Here is a 23,614-nt window from a genome sequence, read left to right as displayed (position 1 = left end):
AAGTCAGTTAGTAGCTCTTACCCCAGAGGGCTGCACACAGTATTTCAGAGTTGAACCTCTTCTTGTATTTGCGGATCTCTGGTGTGTCACTTGGCGGGCGTGTGTTGACAGGGTTGACATTGACCACAGAGCCTTTGCGGGACGGGTCAGACCTTAGCGGGTCAGCGAGACGGACATCCTGGCCGAACCCAGCTGCAAGCAGACAGTGCAAATTTTTTTGTTGGTTTGTTTTCAAACTATCCAACGATCATCAACAGTATGGCATACTAGACATGTGCCGGCTACCTGTTTCAAGGTATACCGTGGTATGAAAACGTCAAGGTTTCAAAACCGCTAAAATTTAAAAGAGCTGTAATTGCAATACTGTGATACCATGAAACCTGTACCATCAGAATCTCATACCGGCACATGCCTCTGGCGTACCCTGCACGTGACGGTTGCCTTGCCTACTAAATAGCAGAGGTTTCACCTACCCATGTTGTTGAGTGAACTTCCGCTGGATGGGGAAATCTGAAGCAAGCGTGGGTCAATGAACGGAGTGAAGGAGGACGATGACTTGTGTTTGGACATGGAATTGCTCTCTGACTGGCTCTGTCCAAGACAGCAAAAACAAAAACTTTTTGTACTCTACTGAAGCTTTGAGTGGGGCTACAATACACCTAAGGACACAGTGCTGCCTAGCTAAAATTATATAATGTATGGGTGCAGATCTGCCGTATTAAACCTAATAATGACCGGAGTATCGATATGCTCTACCCTTTACATTCTGTTAAAGGTATTGAAACAATTGCAAAAATGTGTTATCATTTAGGCTATGTGAACTTCATTTTTGACCAATTATTTCCCCATCTCATGTCTAAGTTGCAATAAAATTAAGATATATCTTATCATTGCATCTCACAGTCCATAAATGACAAAATGTTTTATAGTCAATCCAAAAGTTCAACATGAAAGTTCCGCTATTCGTGTTTTGATAGGCCATTCCTGGAAATTACTTTTCCACAAGTACAATTCATCCATTTAAATGAAAGTAGGGAAAAAAACAGCCTTAAAGTTTTAGACATTGTGCATCACATTTCACAAAACTTTTTTCTGCATTTAATTTGTATTTGTTTTATATTGTTTCAATCACAACACAAGCTAGTTTATTCCAAATAATAAAAGTTATCACTGATATTTTGGAGAAACCCCAATTAAAGTACTGTTTCAAGTAAGGTTCACGATAGCAATGCTGTTAAAATTTTAACGATAACCATCATTGCAATTTGCAACCCTGTGACTAAACCTAAAAGTTTCGAATGTTACTATGGTTCCATTTCATCCCTGCCGACCACCCCTGTTGCATGTGCAAAGGCAACATTCAGCACTTTCAGCACCACTCTCTGGCGGTCAACAGGGATGAAATACAACTGCGTACTGCATGTCCACACAGTCATAAACTATGAGCCTCTGTGCGTAAGTTTGTGTTTCCAAGAAAAGTATTTTTGTTGGGATACAAAGGTATTACAAAACATGTAGCTTGAGTTACATACAATCCTGAAGTTAGTAAACGTGGAAAAAGAAAAACAGGAGTGGAAAGGATGAAACGTAGAAGTGTAGTATACTATTAATGGGTGCAGTATAATGTTGACAGAAGAGGATCCAAAAACCACCACCAAAATGCATCTTGCTTGAGGCAGTAGTGGATTACTAAAAACACCAAGCACCTACGAGCACAACGCAAAGCAGAGACGCTCGCTTGTTAGTTGACCCCAAGCTCCAGTGGGGTTCACTCCATGCTATGACCGTGTTCTACCACCAGGAGGCAGCCATGTTAACAGGAGGTGTCAGCTAAGCCAAGAAGGAAGAGGAGAGCCAGAGTAAAGCAGCAGAATTGAGTCAGACAACGCACATCTGACAGACCCAACAACCAGGATAATACTACAGGTGTTGCACAGGCTCAGATTTATTTTTCCAGATACCAATAAAATTACTTTTGCAAATACAGTGGAACCCTTAAGTTCAATGTACCTACCCAGCCCTTATCAAGGACCGGCCTCATATTTTGCCGTTTAAAAAAAAAAAAAAAAAAAAAAAACAACAACATGAGAATTGTTAATATATAAGGGCACATGAAGTAAGCGGACTCATACGAGGAGTCCAAGATTTATCCAACATGACTGAACGGAGTGATGTGTCATTATTTGTTGTCCAAGTTAAAATAGAGGATAATTACTGCAACAACTAATTTATCAATCGATTTCATCCATCGTTATCAACTACCGTATTGGCCCGAGTATAAGATAACACCCTCTTTTTCAAGACTCAAGTTTGAAAAAAAGACTTTTTGAACACCAGATTTTTATACAGAAAATAATTCCAGTACATCTGAAACAAATGATAATAACAATATATTTGAGAGAAAAAGCATGTTATTTTGCCTCATTCAAATCTTAATATCGAAACATTTAAATACGTAAACTAAAAAGCAATCGAATGGCGTTTGGTTTTTGAAATGTAAATAAACCAATCTATTATGATAAAACAACAAAATTTCAATAACTGCATTAACCATCTTATTGAGGTCTAACTAACTGTAGTCTTGAAACAAATCAGAATAAGGAAAAACATTGCAATAAAATAATGCAAACTGGTTAAACTTGAGAGTAGCCGAGATCTGTCATGACAGAACATTACTCAAGTTCAGCATTCGCTTAGTTGATATCTGGCGCCATCTAGCGTCGTGAATGGGTATAATGTCTAGACCCCGAATATAAGACGACTCCCACTTTTTCAATCTTATCTCAATGCAAAAAAAAAAAACTGTCTTATATTCGGGCCAATACGGTAATTTGATAATCGATTTTTGCCGGCAGCTATGAGCAGTCACGTTTGGGTCCTTGTTTGTGTGTAACGCGAGGCTGTGCGCACGCCAGTGATTAGAGCAAGAGAGTTCACTGCTACACACACACACACACACGTTGAGTTCCTGAATCAATAATATTGTATTATGAAGTGTTGACAGTTAAATTGTCTTTTCTGTTGCGAGATCCAGTGTGCTTCCGTCAGAGGTGAGAAAATGAAGCTAATTGTATTGTTTGTATTATTTGCTAATGAGACGTTACTACATAGCATGGAGCACTAAGCTAGTTAACGATTATGCTAATCAGTGTCTTTAAGTGTCCGTATTAGCACTTGAGTTATTATTGTTAGATAGTAAACTTGTCCCATTTCTTCTTTTATAAAGAAACCACTTTCATACAACAGCTTAGTCTCCTTTCAACACAAATTCCCATTCAAACTGTAAAAGTGTGCTTTGAAATTGGATTATATTTATGAACAACTGTTTGATAAATACTGATTCATTACGGTCTGCTTCCTCATTCGCTTTTGTTTAGTTTGTTCAAAGAAAATAAATGAGTGTTGCCCAACAGAAAAAAAAATGTATCAGCAACACTTTTATTTGAATGATCAGTGTGAACAATGGTTACTGAACTTGTATTTTTTTAATACTTAAATGACAAAAAAATATTCGTTTTTCAATTGTGTTGGTTGGACCAGAGCCAGAGCTGGACTTTCTATTCTCATTATTACGCATGGGGAAAAAAATAGTGTGGATGCGACCAGCCTCCAAGAAGTGATTGTGTGACTACGGAGGCTCCACTATAACACAATCTTGCCTTGTTATATAAAATTAGGTTAAAGGTTCCACTGTAGTTCAGGTTTAACTGCCAGGAAAAAATATTATCTCAATGTTAAGCTTGGAAACTAAGTAAATACAACCAGATTCAGTAGATGCAGATTTGTTTCCGAGCCTGAACTCCCTGCAGAGCATTCCTGCCATTGTCGGCCTCAGCAGAGTGAGGGCAACGTACCTCGATGGCAACAAGCTTGTCCAGGGGGTTCAATGGGGACATGGTGAGACTGGCATTACTAGAAGGTGATGAGGAGGAAAGCATGGATGTGGAAGAGGAGGGGGAGTGATGGCTCTGCTGGATAAGGTCTGGTAGGTGGCGAATGTAGCCAGTGAAGCCACTTTTCTCTTGGAGGCTGTGGCTGGGGGTTTGGGGCTGGCCATGAAAGGCAGCGGCCGGGGAAGAGGAGAGATTGACCAACCGCTTAATGTCAGCGGTGCTCTGCAAGCAAGAACAGGTAAACTTTTGGCTCCAGTGAACAGGAGGTAAGATGATGCACTCTAGTCTTGAGTTTTTAAGATCCTCTTCTTTCAACAAACAAAATGACGATACACTAATGTTTACTTCACACAAAATTGGAGAATAATGGTGAATGACTGGATGAAAACACTTGAACCCCACGGTCCTTGTGTTTTTTGGGTTGAAAAGGAGGTCCTATCTTCTCTTCCTACCTGTCTGATTACCAACGTGCCATCCTTTGAGGGTGTGGTTGCTTGATTACTTTCGGAGTCTTCAACAAGCATGGTTTTGGCAGACCCAGTTTCTCCATTGCTCAGCCTCCTGTGGAAGTCATGAGAAGATCTGACGTGCACAATCAGAATCATTTTTAAAACAAAAATGGAATATCAGACTTTTATTTAAAGGAAGTAGAATGATTTCCACCAACCCAGAACGGGAGTCCTCTGCTCCCGAGGTAGACTCCTCTCCTGCCTCTTGGTCGACTTCCTCGTCGTCCTCCTCATCGGTGGTGCCAGACTCTTCACTTGAGGAAGAGTAGTCTGTCACCTTGTGGGGAGGTCGCACGTCATCCACTGCACGAAGTTCCCTGGCAAGGGCTGTCAGGTCCTACAGAATAGTGAGAACATCCATGTTAGGCTGCCTCAGGTGAATGAACAGAAAAATTGGGACTTTTCACAACACTTACAGCAGGTCGAGTAGGTCTGGCCAAGTTCTTTTCATCAGTTTTTTTGTGAACATTCTCAGGGCGCTGGAGAGGTGATCCTTCAGATTTGGAGGATGCTTTGTAGGTCAAAAGAGGAAATAAAGTTTACAAAATGTTTTGTTGCTTTGAGAGTTGGCGAACGGACGGGAAGTGGTTGAGTACAATACCAGGTGACTCACAGCGTGGCCGGAAGCGGTCCCCAGGACTAGCCTGGGAGCTGGAGTTGGAGGAGCCAGAGGAACTCCCACTGCCAGGTCGAGGCTGCAGCTTCTCCACACGGTCCCAGAGAGGACGCTGCTCCACATTACTGCCCGAGAGAAAAGAGCTTCCTAATTACATAAAAGATCACTTCAAATTGTCACCATTTATCTGCTTGAACACCTTCCCCACTTACCCGGATGCGTTCCTCTGGCTACCAGGCTGAATTGGCAATGGGGACTCGCGGCGCGAGAGCACTGGTGAACGGGACGTTGTCCTCACGGGTACCTAGAAAGATGTACAATATTTTTCTTCACCTGTCAAGCAAACATTCAGATCTTCTTCTAGTTTGCATAACTTTTACGTGTATTGTTCAATGACAGGTTGACAAAGAGAAATGAGTGAGGATCCTTAGGGGAGTGCACCAGGGGAGGGAAGTGGCCCTCTATAACTCATTACCTTGGGTGGCACTTCATCACTGGGCTGGGCCTGATGGAGGGGAGGTTGGGGCTGGGGATCAGTGCGTGCAGGCGATGGGTGGTGGTGGTGATGGGGATCCTGGGAGCGCAGGTGAAGTTGTGCAAAGCTAGTAGTAACACCACCGGGCTCACTGAAGGACTGGGAGCGAGAGACCACAGGAGGAGGAGGAGAGGGGGCGGCACTGTTGCTGCTCTTTAAAGCGGCAAGGTGGGACCACTGGACCTTTAAGGAGGGCGGGAAGGGGAGGAACACGGTGAGACACCAGGGAAGATGTGTGGTTTACATGCATGCACTGAGATTGACACACGTGCAACAAGAACAGAAAATAAAGACACCAATTATTGTCAGGCCCCATTTCAAACTAGTGGTTTCCAAGTAGAGTGCTATAGCACACTTGTGTCGTCAGTTTCCACATTAAATTATTCATATTCTCCAAGAGTATAGACCCTACTCACATGACGTCACAACCACACCTCCGCGCCATATTGTCCGTCAGCTCGTCTTGTTTACGCATTACCGCTACGTAAATTCCTCCTATTATGGCGTGTTTTTCTGCTCGTTAACATTAATAATCAAAATGGTGAAGGCGTGTGTGGCGGTTGGTTGCAGTAACAGAGAAGATAGACGGAGAGACTTGAAATTCTACCGTATTCCGAGAGACCCGGAGAGGAGAGCGAGATGGACTGCTGCAATTCGACGAGAAAACTGGGCACCAAACGATCACCACAGAATATGTAGTAGTCATTTTATATCTGGTAAGATGCATTTAATATATATTTAGAGGGTTTTGGGCTGATAACCACAATTAAGATCATTGCGAGGCTAATCGCCGACAACATGCAGTTTAATTCAAGATGCTTATTTCTTCCACCATCATTATTTTTTGAATAATATTTAGCTGGTACCAAGTGAAAGAAACTGGCCTCGTCTACGGATCATCAGTTAAACAGGTGTGTCCAAACCTTTTGCAAAGGGGGCCAGATTTGGTGTGGTAAAAATACGGGGGGCTACCTTGGCTGATTTACATAGAACAATATATTTAAACAAATTTTAGCAAGCCCTTCTGTGTGTCACATTTGCTTCATTATTTTTTTTAAATCATAATTTCAACAATCTCGTCTTTGTGGCGTTCTCTTTCGACACTCGGGCTGTTGCGAAATACTGCTGCTGTGAAATTAAACTAGCTTCAAGTTGCTATAATCTCTCGCTGCGTATCTTCCCTGTAATGTCGTACATGTCAGCGTGTCTTGTGCGGTAATATCATTATCGCGTCACATCGAACTCTTTGAAAAGAGCGACTGTCTCTTTGCAAATGAGGCAGACACAGTTGTTGCGTGTTTTATTGAAGAAATAGTCCAATATCCACCTATCCTTGAAGCGTCGGCCATCGCAGTCAACTTTTTTTTTTATTGATTGTCGCCATTTTAGAAAATTGGAAGTAAAGGGTCACACGGGATAATGTTGCTTAGAGTGCTGCTCTTAATTTTTTTCAAACTTTCGTGAGAATAGGCTGATTTTATGTGGACAAGATAGTTGTAGATATCAGGGTAGCAGATGTCAGGCAGAGAGGGCGAAGACAGCAGGTCAAAAAATATTGATTTAGGCATCAAATATGGATCTGGCGAATGGATAGACTGAAGCTTTTCCACATAACGCCTTTTATGCAACGCATCCAATGAGTTTATAGCGTCTGAAAGCACTGGGGCTTCCATGAATTGCTCTATAAATTGCACGACCAATTGAAACCATTGAGAATACGGATAAACAATGACGGACGATATGGCGGCCGGATACAGCGACACGTCATTCTGTGACGTTGGTGAGTGGGGTCTATTCGTTTCCCAAAAAAATATATTAATTGCTTTTCCATTTGATGTTAATTGGCACGTTGAACTTTTGCATCCATGTGTTGTTGCCATCCATAAAACAGAAAGATAGCTTGCCATGCAAGGCACCAGGCCAAATAGGAGGAAATTAGGATTCATTTTCTTGCCCAAGGACATTTTGACAATGGGAGTCAAGGCTAGGATTTGAACTACTGACCCTTTCGGTATATGTATGACTCACTCTACAAACTCAGCCACAGCTGCCCTTGATTACCAAGAATTTAACGCTGACAGGAATTGCAAGCGCCACTGAAGTGAATTGCACACACAAGAATTCTTGATTGTAAGCAAGAGCGAGGGGACAAACGAATGCGGAAAGTAATGTTTTATAATTGTGAATTCATACTAAAAACGCATTTTCGTGTACGCGAAACACACAACCGGTATATGTCTGTGCTTCAACACGGTTCTGTGCTCAGTGTTTGATATTACATACATACGTGGAATTGTGGCACAAATTAACATTAAATCATCATATTGCACCATTGAGTACATGTTGTCTGTCAATTTCCAGTGGAAACCATGCATGATTTGTCCATAATCATTATTTAGGAGAGAATGAACTGCTGCTGAATATATTGCTATTACAACACATGTGTTATGAGTAATCCCCGTTCACAATTATCACTGTACATATGTGTACTCTAAAGGTGTTGCATTGGCTTAACTCTGCTACCGCCATCACCTATCCACAAAGTTTTGTAGAACTCGTGCAGTTTTTACACAATGCTGTAAAGTAAATCAACAAAGTCAAATGTAGTTAATCACATGTTAATTGCCATTAAATGGTGGTCACCTGAGGCTCCATGGGCCGGTGCATAGCAGAAGCTTCGGCTGAACTGCTACCGTTAGAGAAGGGTTCCGCAGAGCGAGGGGGAAGGGGTGGCTGCTTGGGAGGAGGGGCAGTTTGAGGAGAGCCCTGAATATTTTTACGGTACCGCTCATCAGCCTGTGGTGAGAAAACCACAAAGAGAAAAACAATGACGTTAGTGTGGGAAACATGAAACAGGCTCAAAGGTCCATCAGACACGCGGAACTCTTTTCCCACTGCCTCCAAAGACGAGCGGCAAGCGTAACGACTCATGCTTGAAGCTTCTCAGACATACAGGTGAGCATACATTGCATCAACTGAGAACTGAAGGGAGTAAAGAAGATTGATGTTAATATCGTGCCTAACTGCTCAGCTGTTGCATGCTAATTTTGGCTTTGCCCATTTACATGCAGCTGCCCAGTTCACACTGGCAGTGCAGCCATAACTCCTCAGATTTAATTTGAGGAGGAATTTTGTATTGATGGCACCATCTCCAACGTTGTTGTAAAGGCGCCGAGTACAGACAAAGCGAGAAGATGGAAAATACAGGCGGCAGGGCAGCCGGAGTCAATGAGTGGGTTCACCTCTCTGATAGGATGAGGAGGATGCTTGAGCGGCTCAACCTGTTCTCCCTGAGGTGGTGCTGTTTGGGTGGAAGTTTCAGGCTGAGGGGGACTGGCGCGACAGGAGGCCAGCTTGCAGCTGACGCTCTCATCAGGGTCAATTTTCTCCAACATCGCACCCTGATCTTTAATGCCCTCAGGTTGAATCTCCTGTAGCGCTCCAGAGTTTTCAGAGTTGTCTCTCAGTACTGCAACAGCATTGTTGAGTACCACAGCTTGTGGTGTAAGGGTAAGGATCTTGTCTGGGCTCGGAGAGGTCTTCAGCGGTTTGCTAGTGTCTGAGGGGACTTTGGCTTCATCATCGAGTTGCTGACGGGATGAACGCTGGAGTGACAACAGCTGTTCTTGTTGCAGCCGCTTGTGAAGCCGCTCAGCCTTACGCTGCTCCTCCAACTCACGCCACTTGAATTCCTAGCGCAGATTGGGGGCATTCAAGGCTGTCGCCTCAAACATTTGCTACAAAAACAACTTCTACAATCTGATTTCTTGCAGGGAATTGTCCCAAATTTCTTTCCCTTCCTTTCAAACATTGGGAGAAAGATAGAAACCTGGAGTCCGTTTATATGAAAAAATGTGACAGACTAACAAATTTACAATGCATGTTCTAGGATATGCGGTTGTATGACTGACCAGTAGCATGGCCTGTTCGCGCAGGAGCTGCTCTTGTAGCATCTCCAAGTGTCTCTGCTCCTCCTCTAGTTGCCTCCGTATATATTCCTATCAAATCACAGGTCTGAAAGTTAGAAATCAACATCACGGTCAACTGAATTGATTTGCAGCTCTTAATGTAGGGATTGCAAAAGCACGATTCCAATTATAGTGAGATAATTATTCTGCGACAAATATTAAAGATATAGTCGTTTAAAATTCAGGAAAGAAAGGCTAGTTTTGGTCAGCATGTGTAATCAATAGGTCTCTGGATCTGACTGTCACCCATTTTACCCTTACAACGGCGTGAGGTAAAGGCCTCTAACGTGCACATTTTTTCACCGATTGTAATAAAAAGGTATCTTCGGAAAGCTTAGTCAATAATAAAAACTATTCTGCAAGAAAATATTTGTTAATTCATGCACACAGTTCAGCTAAATGTGCATTCTCCCCTATTCCACATCAGGCTTAGCCACCTGCACCCCTCCGTGAGATGGGTGTCAAACTTTGGCATGCGGGTGTCATTTAAACTTCCCTCAAATTTGTCGAAATGAGAATAATATAGTGTGTCTCATGGTTGCATGACTGTACAGAATTTACTTAAGTTTTGACGAGGGTTTTGATGAATGAAAATATCGGCAAACTTCAAACGAACAGCTCGCCAAGTTGATCAATTGTAAACATTTCGAAAACATGGCAAATTATGGGAAGTTCCCCCTACACGTTTGTGTACTGTGAATCACTTCTTTAGTCATAATTTGAAAGAAAAAAAAAAAAAGAGAGACCTATGGAATTTCCCTACGTGTTGTAGACAGTCAATCACTTCTGGGTTTGCCAATGCAGCCACATTCACTCGTGCCAGTGCATGGAAATATACACAGAACCAGTTTTTTTCTATGCTTGTTTTATACGCAGGATATTATGCTTACACTTTGGAATTATCAAAAAAATAATCAATGTCATTATATGTTGCAGACCTGTTCCCGATCATTCCTTCTTTTTTCGTCCTCAGCAGCACGTCGGCGCTCCTCCTCTTCTTTGCGCCTGCGATCCATCTCCTCAATACGCCGCTTTTCCTCTTGCTCACGCCGACGCTGATCGCGCTCCTGTTGCCGTCTCATCTCACGCTCACGTCTCTGTTGCTTTAGTTATACCATACACAAAATATGACATTTAGCCGTCAAGTATACTGTACATGAGCAATCATTTTATGTGGGTTACAAATCTAAATTCAGAATTGTTTTTGTGTTCAATGTTTTTGATCTTAGAGTTTCTGCTAATAAATCCAACCTCCTCTAGGCGCCGTCGTTGCTCCTTTTGCTGCTCTATACGTTTCTGCCTCTCGGCTAGTAGTTGCCGCTTGTATTCTTCCTGTTCACGAAGCTGCTGCTCCTGCAGGAGTTGCTGGCGGCGAAGTGCTTCCGACCTTTCCTTGTTCTCCTGCTGCAGACGGATGAAGTCGCGGCGCAGCGTTGACTCGCCCGGCACATTAACAATGGAGCTAGACCGTGACATATATTAGACATGTTAAACTGTGCCGCGACAAGCAGCGAAGACAGCACATATAGGAATAGTGCTGCAAACAAACCTTGGTTCTCCCTCCTGCTCCGCTGGATCCTCTTCTTCTTCCTCACTGCCACTATACTCATACTCTGTCTCATCTGCACATGAGATACATTCAAAGTGATGCAAATGTCATGTAACAGTATGTTCTTCAAAACTGGGGAGACAAATGCACCTTTCTCGCCCCTCTTCTTTTTAGTGCGATCGATGTGGTCTTTTAGCTGAATTCGAACCTGTCTCTCGTTGGGTTGGTCACGAATGAAGGGATGTTTGAGCAATTGTTCCGTTGGCGGCCGCTGTGTGTAGTTCTTAACTAGGCAGCTTTCGATGAAACTGAAAAACTTTTTGGACCTGGAGAGTCCACAAAAAAATAAAAACCCCCAAGAGAGCACAAACAGAATTAAATTCAGTTACAAATTTCTTTGGTATGACAAATTATGCCCCTGCAAACACAGCGATGTTAACTCAAATGTATTTATATTTGAAAGATATACAGTATGATTTTTATATGATATTGTCAAAACAAAGTCTTATACATTATTTACCGTATTTTTTGGACTATGAGGCGCACCAGCCATAAAATGCCCAACGAAGAGGACAGAAACATACAAGTCGCACCGGAGTATTAGTCGCATTTTGGGGGGAAATTTACTTGATAAAATCCAACACATACAACCAATATGTCATCTTGAAAGGCAATTTAAAATAAAAATACAATAGAAAACAACATACTGAAGAAGTGTACAGTATGATAATGTTACATGATGCATGAACAACGAAATGCGAACATGGCTGGTATGTTAACGTAACGTAGCTACAAAGAGTTATTCAGATAACTATAACAACATAAAGAACAATGCTAACAAGTTTACCAAACCATCAGTCACTCCAAAACACAAAAATAACATGTGGAATGATATCATAATGTGTTAATAATTTCAAACATAAGTCGCTCCAGAGTATAAGTCGCACCCTCCAGTTAAATTATATAAAAACTTTTTTTTTTTTTTTTTTAATGACTTATAGTCCGAAAAATACAGTACAAAAAGTCACTTTTCAAGCATTAAATGACTACGCCTCTAGTGTATGACAGAAAAAGGAAAATGGTACCCAGTTGAAAACTCTCAAAACGCTTTTTGCAAAAAGCACAGATCTGGTTGTCGTAGCAATTTCTGATTTTCTTACATGTAGATGCAAAATTCATTGTCAGATGGTGGCATTTCAAGTGTCTTAACATATCCATGCAGCAACACAACTTTTGATTTATCCAATTGCCTTTGTCCATTTGTCAGTTTAACGGGAAAGGCAAAATGCGTTTCGCCGCAAAGGCATTGGCGGGAGATGGCAGCCAGTGCAACCATCACCGTGGTGTCAGCTGCTTGCTGTGGGCCAGCCCAACAGCAGTGAAGTAGAAGGGTGAACGAGCTCGGGCTTCTCGCTTGCATTTGTCATGATACCACTTGTCATTCCATTAAACTCCACTGCTTTGTCAATAGTGTCCAACACTTAAGGCGTCAGATGTGGTTCCGCTCGCACAAATAATAAATTATTAAGAAAAAAAATGCATAAAACAAAACGGTACACAAGTGTACCCAACCGAACATCCAAAAGCAAAGCGTGACAATACATGAAGCGTTACACCCCTAGTTTTCCGTGAACGTACGGTACCCACACAACTTACCATTTTTTTGATTTGAGTCTTGGAGGTGGGTTCCTTGGAATAAGGAAGAGTGCTCTCATCGGATGCATATCACAAAGCGCTGCAAGTGAGTGCATCATAATACATCAGGGGCAACCCTAAAACCTCACAAAGAGGGTAGTAAAAATAATCCCTTACGTGGCGCTCCTTCAGCCATCTCAATTGCTGTGATGCCGCAAGACCATAGATCACTCTGCAAGAAATCCTCAGCGTCAACTGCGCACACACACAATCACCTACAAAAAGCATGTCTTACTCGGTAGTCATATGTTGCGTCTGGATTCTCGTCGCAGGCGATGACTTCAGGAGCCATCCAATACGGGGTACCAATGAAAGTGTTTCTCCTGCCCACAGTCCGATCGAGCTGGGCACTTACACCAAAGTCCACTATGGGGATTCAAGAGGGTTTGACTGATAAGTTTCGTGTTGACTTTTTTTCCTACTTTTCTGCTCACCTAATTTGACTTCAGCATTCTCTGTCAACAGTACATTCTGGCCTTTGATGTCGCGGTGTATGACGTGATGGGCATGTAGGTGAGCCAGACCCTGCCAAGGACGGACACACAGCACATGAATGGGTCACCTGAGACGTTTGACCTTTAAATCATTCACTGCAAGACATTTCCAAATTAGAGTGGCCCATCTTTTACAGCACTTCCGCTGAGCTTTTAAGACACAAACTACATAAACAAAGAAACCCTGCCCTCCCGAAAAAAAAATCCGTCACTCTTCTTTCACCAGCGAAAAAGTTTGTTTCTAGCGTTTACCATACCTTAGTAATGAGGTGAGCATTGGTTGGTTTCAGCGACAATGACGATTCCTTTACAATAATAAAAATACACTTTTTTTGATAAGACACGTGAAGCAAAACTGACTAGAACACATGTTTTTTGTTTTTTCTTGACTCCTTTAAGTATAAAACCTTTGTTACGATTGTGACAAAAATCTACCACCTACTCAACATACACTTTATTTATACAATACATAAAGATGCTGTTGAGTGTCAGGTGCCTGGCTACTCTCTCAAAACCGATGTGATAAGCATATAGTTAAAATCTAACCAACCTTTATCTCAAACTCTGAACTCAAATCCAGTAAATTGTAGAAAAAGGCAAGACGCGAGATGAAGAAGAGCACTTACTCTGAGGATTTCTCTGGAGATGTAGGCAATCCAGTCTTCCTTCAGTTGATTCCCTTTGGTATTCTTTACTAAGTCTGTGATGGAACCAGCTCCACAGAACTCCATCACCAACTAAACAAAAAAATATATATAGAAAAGTGAAACATAAGATTAACATTATCTGAGATACATGAGAAAACGACCGGTTGGGTCAGTCATCTAAAGATGAAATGTAATGTGGCTAAATACTATATTCAACCTAGACTCACACCGTAGCATCCTGGTATGGATTTGAGGGCTTACCCAGAGCTGGTCATCATGTCCCGGTGGACTCTTTTTAATAAAAGCCCCATAATAAGTGGCAATGTTTCGGTGGTGGGAATACTTCTTCAGCATGTTAATCTCCAGTTTAATTTCCTCCTCTTCATCCTGCACAAAAACAAATGTTACCAAGTTGTGCAGCAAGACAGTGAATGACACTATGCAACTGCTTACAATGGTTTCCAAGAAAATTTATAAATCAAATGGCTGGGCGAGCCGATCCTGAAAAAGATCACGATTTTCCTCATATCGCTCAATCTTGATTGTTTTTGCAATTTTGTTTTAATTATGCTTTTCCTGTTTTGTTTTTTTTAACTGCTAGTTTTCTCTCATGTATATTTATAATCGCTCTTTACCCAAAAAAAAAAAGACAAAAAAAAAAAAAAAAAGGTTTTATCCGATTACTTGATTAATCGAAAGAATTTTCAGTCGATTACTCGATTACTAAAATATTTGATAGCTGCAGCCCTAGTTTTGACCATCATGGAGTAATTTTGCCATGTAGTACTGAATAAATGCATTTTTCTTGTTTCATATTCCATTTAGCACAAGACTTATTTGTCATGACCATACCATTTACTAGCTACTGGGGAAAAAATATTTGGACAAAAAGAATATCCTGTAAAAATATTGGAGTAGAGAGACTGAAACAATGACATTTTGCGGCTCTCTTCGTCGCATTTTCCTTGTTCTGAATAATTCCCCCTCAATGAGCTGAATAGTAAAACAGATGAAACCATTCTCCTGCCGACGTTATCCTCCTGTTGGTGACGCTAGAGCCCTATAATGGTAAGTGTGGCTAACTGGCAGATTATAAAACTAATTTCTCGTCATCTGCACTTTGCCAAATTGTTGTATATAGACGAATCGTCTCACAATATGAGTCTAATTCACATAATAATGCTATTTAAGACGTTTTCTTCTGTTGTACGCACTTTAAATATGTAATCATAGAGATTGATCTTTCTTTTTCGGTATACTATCTCTAAATTACGCAGCCTTGGCGCATCAGAGGCATTTATGTCTAGGCCTATTTCATTAGTTGTTACTGGCTGGAGGCTTGTCAAGGCACCACTCAGGTTTTAGATTTTTATTTCTTGTGGACACAAACTTTGAAGTCCTACTACTCCGTCATTCGTGAACCAATAGTCTAAAAACTTAGTAACTATGTAGTATCATGGGCCAGTATCTATCGATCCCTGGAATTTAATTTTTTTATTTTTTTCCTATCAGAGCTGCGGAATAATAGTTAGGAGTAAGCCAGTAGAGGGGCGCCTTCTGTGGGTTACAAGTTAGCCAGCAGCGGGCAGCCTTCAGGCCGTAGTAGCACACACGAGCAAGTTTTTTATAATGATTATGTTGAAGCACAATTCAAAAGTAAGATCTTATTTTCCTTGGTGAATTCTGACAACATATTATTGTTCATTTTGTCAGTAATTTCAGCGACCTAGGCGGCGTTTTCTTTGTCCATTTTTTCCAGGTGGTCATTATATTCAAGGGACTTTACAATAAATAAATCAACCAAATTCAAATTGTCAAATTGAACTACGACCGGCCGTCTTGTTCCCTAAACATCTCATCAGACAAGAGACAATAAAAGCACATCTACAGATGTGATAGGTTGAAATGTGATATGATGGGTCATATTCATAAATATAAATTTAAAAATACCAGTTAAAATGTGTGCTAAATGTAAAAACAGGAGTCATATTATAGTGTTTATGGTGCAGAAAGGCCAAAGAGTCAGGTTTTACCTCTGTGACATCCATGACCTTGATGGCGGCCAACTGTCCAGTCTTGACATGTCTTCCCTGAGGTAAAAAAAATAGCAGAGGTCAATCTATTAATCTTACAAAATTCACCAAACCTCGAATAGCAAAACAGTCACACGTATGGCGCATGTAACACACAACCATCAATTTAACACAAAATTATCTAGTATGATTTTCATTTTAAAAAAAACGGACATGCTTTGGGCAGGAGGAAGGGATGATATGGACACTTCTATCATGGATCTACTCCTCCTTGATCCCAGGAGATGCTGCTAACACAATGAGATTGCAATCTTTGCTTGCATACACAGCAAGCACAAGCTGCTGGTATCGACAGGCACTCAAATAAAAAAAAAAACAAGCAAAAAAACATCAAAATTGATGGTTTGTTGCACTGTCTCAGCAACAACTTTCCAGACTCGCTTCCACAACCGTGTCAACCTAAAAGAGAATAAGAACTAGCTAAACACTAGACATAGACCGATTATCAGCCAAGTCGATGATCGACACAGATTTTTAAAAATTTGACGCATATGGGTATCGTCTTTTTTTTTTAATCTGACCTGCCAGTATGAAGAAAAAAAAATAGATTTAAAAGCAGGTTCTTTCCGCTCAGATGCAGCCACACCTTTCTCTCCTGCCTGCCTGGCCGTCTCCTGCACTAGTATTCACCCCATCCTCCGATTGGTTAAATGGTAAATGAAGTTACACTTGTATTGCGCCTTTGCACCTTTTTAAGGCCCTCAAAGCACTTCCCACTATATCCTCATCAACCTACTGGTGACGCGGCACCAGGAGCAACGTGGGGTTTAGTATCTTGCTCAAGGATACTTAGACGATGTCATCAGGGCTTTCTTTTCTGTGGAAAATTTTCTGAAAGCTTTTATTCAACTTTATAAGAGGTTTCTGAGGCTAGGAAATTCAGGCACTTCTGGAGCTATTATTTTTGTTTTGTGTGATTTAATAAACATGCTTTAGGCATTTCAATGAAATTCAATGTTTGCATTATTCAATTTTTTTGCGCCAATTTTTACTGAAAATGATTATTGGCTCCAAATATCTGTTATCGGTCCATCAAACTACTAATAATCCGTATCGGTCCTCAAAAACCCATATCAGTTGATCTCTACTCAACACCTAGCGGCATCATTGAACTGGCCTTAAAGCAGTAATGTGAAGTAATTTCTTCACATGCCAAATAGGGTCACAAGTAAAGTAATTAAACATTGTCCAACAAATAAAGCATGAAAAAATAATTTATATGTTGTATATTTGACAAAATAATCGCGTTTCCGAAGTTCGAGCCTGAAAGGGGACGAACCCGGAAGTGATACGTCACACCGGGAACGCGATGGCACCTCCATGCATACGGCCGCCACACAAAGCCCTTAAAACAATGATTCAAACAGCGATATAAGCGATAGATCAAGCGCAAGGGAGGAGATCCAAGTTTTTGAAGAGTTGGAGGAAGAAGAGGAGATTGGAATTTCATGTCATTAGCCAGATGCTAATCATGATGCAAACAATGTGCCTAGACTTCCTGACATGGAATGGATACAAGATCCATCGAGATTACAACATTGGTAAGATATAGGCTGTTATTATTTTCATGATTTGAAGATGCAGATATTTGCACACAATTTTATGTTTTTGTCTATCTGATGACATTGTTAAAAAAAATAATAATCAGACTTCATGTTCATTTTGGCAGATCCGGCAGCTCTCGTGCATATAAAATAATATAAAAACGTTGGGGGGAAAGAAGGAGATGAGTCATTGTTATATCTTGACCGAGTGACCCACACGACACCTTTATTGGCTTTTACAACTTTAATCAACGTCTTGCCAAGTGACTCTGAACAACTTTTCTCTATTTTAGTGAAGGAGTAAGGCACAAACAATAACACATCTAAATGACATGCGTACACTCTACTGGTGAACTCCCGTATTACAACTAAATAAAATCCACTATATCACAGTCGCCGATTGCTTTCTCCACTTTATTGTGGCAACAATAAGAAAACAAAGTGGCGTCTAATGGCGTGAGGAAATGTAGTTTTTTCACACAAGCGAACAGATTACAAAGCACCACTTCAGTGTTGTCCCGAGACAACATTTCCCATGATTCACTGCGTGGCCTGGGCGCTCGCTGATTCGCTGCCAGACATTAAAAGCAACATTTGTCACCTGTCAGCGGCTCTCGCAAAGCGGCGAAGCACAAACTAGAAGGCTTCAAAGCGATCATCGTGAAAGAAACGGCGAATCGTACAAATGCAATGCAATGCTTGAAGCATGAAGGTGGAAATACATAATACAAATACAGATAAATACAAAATAAATAAACTCACCGGCGGTGTGTGTCTCTTACTGCAACGTGACCGTGAATTACGCGACGCCGACCCGTTTATGTGCACATCCACACCCCTTTCCCGATTGACAGTGGATTAACCCTTTCGGGCAAGATTGTAGATGACGCACAATTTAAACACGCTTAACATAGCGAACGCAACAACAACTATGATCGGGGATAGCCTCGGCTAACGTCGCTAGCTTATACTGTTCATTCCACAACATTTGGCAGCTCTGCTTTGACAAAGTCATTAGTCATCCATCCAAAAATCACACACAAATTACTTTTTGGCAAATCCTTGATCATAAGCAGACCGGTTAAGGAAGCAGGCATCTTCGAAGTGTTTGCAGCAGAGAACACTACTTGATGATGGCATGAAATTCATTCGCTTCGTGCGAACGAAAGATGTCCATTCACGTGCCCTGCTATCCTTTGGCCACTCATACAACTTTTTGTTTGAGTGAGAACAAAACATCGCCACACACCGCCATGGCATCTTACCGAGAAGCAATGCAACAAACAATACTGTTCTATGGCGGACTTCCCTCGCACTTCCCGGTGTGACGTAATTTCCCAAGATTTCCGAAGAAAAGCATTTTTTTTTGTCAAGGGCGTTGCTATGGGTTAAACAAAGAATCTGGAAGGGTTGCGTTAAAAAAAAAAAGTGAAAATATGCTTATAATTGTTTAGCCATTGATATTATTCAAAAACATGGTTGGCCAACCTTAGTTCACATTTGGCCTTTAACATCTGTATTGGTCCAAACAGGCAAAGATGGAATGAGCAGATTTTTTTTTTTTTTTCCCTAAAAGGTCAGTAATGTGCATGTGACCTTCCTTGTGACACGAACAGAGCTCATCTATCCAGCGTTTGCCGAGAGCTTTGAGAGAAAATGCAAAACCAAAAAAATAAGTCTGGTAGTCGCCTTATGTGATGCGTATTGGTGGCTAATTGGTTGTAGCAAAGAGTCACCATTTCAAACTTAAAAGATACATTTTTGTAAGTACAGAATGTGTGACAAAGTGGAGTTTTGTGTGCCTTGTTGTCACATCGCATCAAGCCTTTCAGCCACGCTGTCCAGCACTTACCCAAGCCTACTCGCGTGACCTGCACTGACTTTATATATAATCACGCCCCTCAAGTTCAATTTCCATTCATTCTGAATGTTCTGCATTAGGACAATGTGGCAGTCAGTTGAAAGCCTGTCATATTTGAGCAAGTCTTTAAATGAAAATAGTAAGTAACGCATACATGAGTGCATCCTTTCTATCAATGCTTTTCTGTTTGTGTTAACTGCAACACAACTGCATTGAGAATAATGAACACAACTAAGAAAGAGGATCAGCAACCCAGAGAATGCCATGGGTCTTGTGACACCCATTGGGTTTAGGGTCATCACGGGGGGGAGGATGACCCAAAAAGAGATGTCTAAGCTTGACAGGCTGAGAAAATAATGTGATTTGCATGTAACATTTCGGCATTCACATGACTGTAATCGGCATGTCATGGAAATAGAACAAAAATGCGTGCAGTAAGATTATCAAGTCTTTGTGATCATACATCATTGTCTTAATTCCTTCATCTAGAGTGAGGAACCTGCGAGAGTGGACTAAGCTGTTATACCCCACTTGACATTAAAAGGAAAAGTAAGGAAGAGTCTCACTGCCACTAAGGAGTATCCTGGGTGGGGAGCATGACTCGCTGTTACTTAACTAGTAGTTTATGCAGTAGAAGTAACTTCAAACTCATGCAGATTTTTACACACAGGTAACTTTACAATAAAGTATTATATTTATTTACGCTCCAATCCTATCAGTGGGACAGATACCTGACCAAATATTTTTTTGGGATGGTCATGAATCAAACTCCGTACCAAACATTTCCTCCCTCATCAGTAATGTGAATTAGAGCTACTTTTTTGTGACATTCTGATTTTTGTGTTGGCGACCCACATCCACATGAAAGGAGCTAAGGTCATTGATTCAAGCAATCAAGAAAATCAACCACCTCAAAGTAGCCAAACGTGGGCAAAACAGTGGTTTGTTGACTTTGAGAAAGGAGAAAGTCTTAAGGCAGAACCTCCCTCACTCTTGAGCAGTGTTGTTAATCTTACTTTAAAAAGTAGTTAGTTAAAAATTACTACTCCCAAAAATTAATTGCGTTAGTAACTCAGTTACCTGTTGTAAGAGTAATTAGTTACTTGGCAAAGTAACTGGTGATAATTTTCTTTTTTTTTTTTCTTACTCAAAACAGGTCACACAATGTGAAGATTAAAGGGTTTTGGGGAAAATTGGCCCTAGCCCAATTATTTACCCTAAACTTAACTAGACACAGGGGTATTGAGGATATTGCGATAACTAGATAGTGACCTTCGCTATGTGTGGAAGTCATTTAATGTTGTGAATCAACCATTAAAGTTGTTAAAATTGCTCCCGCTATTGCATTAGTTCCCTTCTGTCTACTTTCGACATGTGTATGTATTTTAAAACTGTGTCATCATTTAAATATAGATTTAAGTCAAGATTTTGCCCATTTAGGAGCATTTTAGATAAAAAGTTACTTAGGTTTGCTAGGAAGGTTCTCTAAGGTTTGCTAGGAAGGTTCTCTACAACAGAGCCTTCCTGAAAAGTCTACTGCTTTAAGATGGTGGCTGTTTACTAACACATCTAGTTCTTTATACATGTTGCTAATGCCATCGTGTCTGTCATTTGCATCTAGTTCTATACTATGTGATATTTACCGAAGCATCATGTGCGCGTAGTTTGTAGACTATCGGCTACAGTCAGGTATTATTGGAGCCACCTAGCATCGCGTTTCCAACAGCGTCACAACTCCCTTCCCTCCTCCCCACTCCTGCTCTGCTCTCTCGTCTACATGAGTCCGTCTCTCTCAGACTTTTCTCGCGTCATTCAACCAACATAGTAACGCACGCCTTTCTCGCCTCAGTAACGGTAACGGCGTTGCTAAAGGAAAAAAGTAATAAATTAGATTACTCACTACTGAAAAAAAATTATGCCGTTATATTCTAACGGGGCAAGGGTAGCTGCTCTTCTGCCACTTGAGCCCCGGCGCCCAACTGCACACTCCATCACTGGTCACATGACCATATACTGCTCAGCAAGCGACAAAGACTGTGCACTGCATCCAGACTCATCAAGTGCCTTTTCAAAACTAAATATTACAGAAATGTATTTCTAGTGTGGTTCCCATATTTTTTTAATCAATGCTGTTGTGTGTGCATGTATGCAGAATAATTGTTTCAGATTCTCTAGCTCTATTTAGTGTGTCATGCTACCAGATTTCACAACCCTAAGCAGTCAAACAGCCAACAAGTGGATAGATTGTCGTTTGTTGTCATTGTAGCTCAACTGGGTACAGTGTAGCCTCTCAAAAGCTCATAGCCACAGTATTTTGGGCAAACAACTACCGCTGTTTGGACTGGTTATGGTTGAGCTCGACAAATGACAGGCCCCCAGATTTTCTGCACTCAAAGAGATTGGATTAGATCAAGTGATTTACTCTGTTTACTGGAGTGTTTATTCATTTTAGATGACGTTTAGAAAGAAATACAGTAAGCCATCAAAAATCATCTGGATCGCTGATGTCTTGTAGGGTAGAGCAGCAAGCTACGGTAGCTACATAGACCCACGCCTGCCCTTTGCAAGTCAGTGTTTCACATTCCCATCACATATATAGCTTCCATTTGCACTAATTTATAAAGGTTGACTTTGTTGTCGCTGCTGCCTCCACGTAAATATACTGCACTTCAACCATGTTGAATACGTATCAATCAACTTATTCGTTGCTGTTGACGGCGATACACATCGGCTACGTTCATACTACAGGTCTTAATGCACAAATCCAATTTTTTGTCGTATTTGTTTTTTTTGAGTGCCCGTTCAGACTGCCTTTGTCCATTGAGACCATTCAAGTATTACGCATGCGCACTAATTCGCAGTCCGACACGCGCTGAGCAAGACGACCCGTATGCGTAGAAGCATCAAAACAAATGACCACACATGCTGGCTGTCATCCGTCATTCCAGGGATATATTTTGCTTTTTAAAAAGAGGACACAAATAAAAGACATAACTAATCCCAGTTTAGTCTTACATTCAAAGTATATGGATCGATAGCATGCACGCCCTGTCCGTGCATGTCACACACACATACGGGCATTTTGCCCCGACTCTCGACCGTGTGAGCAATGTTGAAATATTGCTTATATGGAGCAGACAGAAAACCGATCATTCTCAGGTTTATCCTCAACCCATTTTTATTTTTTTATGACTGTTGTCAAGTCCGACCCTTCCTAAAAGTGTTCAAGGCAAGCTAGGCGCTAATAACGCACAGCTGCACCGCTACCGTAGCGTCTCTCTCGCTTTTTGATTGCATAATTACTGCATGAATTCCGATTTGAGAGACTGGACAGTACAGACCGTCGCGACAGCCTGGAAAAATGTGGCCCAGATCGGATTTGAACCACATGCGAAAGTGACCCAGATCGGATTTGAAGTGGTCCAGTTCTATGCGATTTGTCACGTTCAGACCATCAAGTTAATGCCTCACTCCAGTCGGAAAAACACGAAAAAATCAGATTCGTGCATTAAGACCTGTAGTATGAATGTAGCCATCTTATCCATTTTAACTAGTAGGACTCGCAGTGACTGACCGCAGTGACGCCCCCCCCCCCCCCCCCCCCAGTACTGGAAAAATGTAAATCAACAGCCAAAAGAGCAGAACATCAGCATTACTTTGGAGTTAAAAACTTGGAACTCTAGTGTAACTTTAGCCAAATTGCTCATGCATGTATACCGTTAATGTTGATGCAACAACAATCCCTGGACCAAACTTAAGCCACTTTCACAAACATATCCCGGTAAATTCCCGTGTAAGGTGACGCGGGATTTACCCGCGTCATTGCGTTCATGCATGTAGCGATATCCCGGGAATGACGTTGGTTGGACACTTTCACAGACTTGTCCCGTGTTGCCTAGTGGCGCTCTGTGTGTGGGGAGGGCTGCTGGCGTGATTTAATAACCCGGACATTATGTAATTTTTGGTCGGCATCAGCTGTCACAATCCTGGTCAAATCGTTTTTTGATTTGTTTTTTATTTTAATTTACAGAGCCGTTTGTGGGAGCGTTCCCGACGTCGTAACTGCAGCCAATTCAAGCTCATCAAGACTGTATTCAAGCCAAGGTGATCCAAGAGAAGGATGCAGATATTAACTTGCTGGGCACCATTCGACACCTCTGCCGCCCTTGTTTTGAAATCCCCTACGTTGCGCTGGTATTTGAGTGTATTT

General features: G+C 41.4%; 1 protein-coding gene across 10 annotated transcripts in view; it reads right to left on the bottom strand.

The window, feature by feature from the left end:
- LOC130907238 (mitogen-activated protein kinase kinase kinase kinase 4-like) overlaps nt 1–23,614 on the bottom strand; it is a 35,184-nt gene that overhangs the window by 9,864 nt on the left and 1,706 nt on the right. For 2 of the 10 annotated variants that reach the window (XM_057822087.1, XM_057822093.1), the window contains exons 3-25: nt 15,940–15,996; nt 14,168–14,293; nt 13,886–13,996; nt 13,200–13,290; nt 13,001–13,131; nt 12,883–12,937; nt 12,727–12,805; nt 11,221–11,396; nt 11,071–11,143; nt 10,773–10,983; nt 10,460–10,624; nt 9,465–9,551; nt 8,796–9,245; nt 8,197–8,349; nt 5,494–5,736; nt 5,231–5,322; nt 5,004–5,143; nt 4,819–4,913; nt 4,561–4,739; nt 4,346–4,475; nt 3,855–4,115; nt 474–591; nt 22–192 (exon numbers count right to left, since the gene is read on the bottom strand). In XM_057822087.1, coding sequence (XP_057678070.1) covers nt 22–192; nt 474–591; nt 3,855–4,115; nt 4,346–4,475; nt 4,561–4,739; nt 4,819–4,913; nt 5,004–5,143; nt 5,231–5,322; nt 5,494–5,736; nt 8,197–8,349; nt 8,796–9,245; nt 9,465–9,551; nt 10,460–10,624; nt 10,773–10,983; nt 11,071–11,143; nt 11,221–11,396; nt 12,727–12,805; nt 12,883–12,937; nt 13,001–13,131; nt 13,200–13,290; nt 13,886–13,996; nt 14,168–14,293; nt 15,940–15,996 — 3,394 coding nt within the window. The remainder of the gene's footprint in view (nt 1–21; nt 193–473; nt 592–3,854; nt 4,116–4,345; nt 4,476–4,560; nt 4,740–4,818; nt 4,914–5,003; nt 5,144–5,230; nt 5,323–5,493; nt 5,737–8,196; nt 8,350–8,795; nt 9,246–9,464; nt 9,552–10,459; nt 10,625–10,772; nt 10,984–11,070; nt 11,144–11,220; nt 11,397–12,726; nt 12,806–12,882; nt 12,938–13,000; nt 13,132–13,199; nt 13,291–13,885; nt 13,997–14,167; nt 14,294–15,939; nt 15,997–23,614) is intronic. The other 8 variants (XM_057822098.1, XM_057822108.1, XM_057822115.1 and 5 more) reach the window with 8 other exon arrangements.

Source organism: Corythoichthys intestinalis, chromosome 2, assembly GCF_030265065.1.
Source record: "Corythoichthys intestinalis isolate RoL2023-P3 chromosome 2, ASM3026506v1, whole genome shotgun sequence".
Taxonomy (NCBI): domain Eukaryota; kingdom Metazoa; phylum Chordata; class Actinopteri; order Syngnathiformes; family Syngnathidae; genus Corythoichthys; species Corythoichthys intestinalis.
This window is presented reverse-complemented; position numbering and strand designations above follow the sequence as displayed.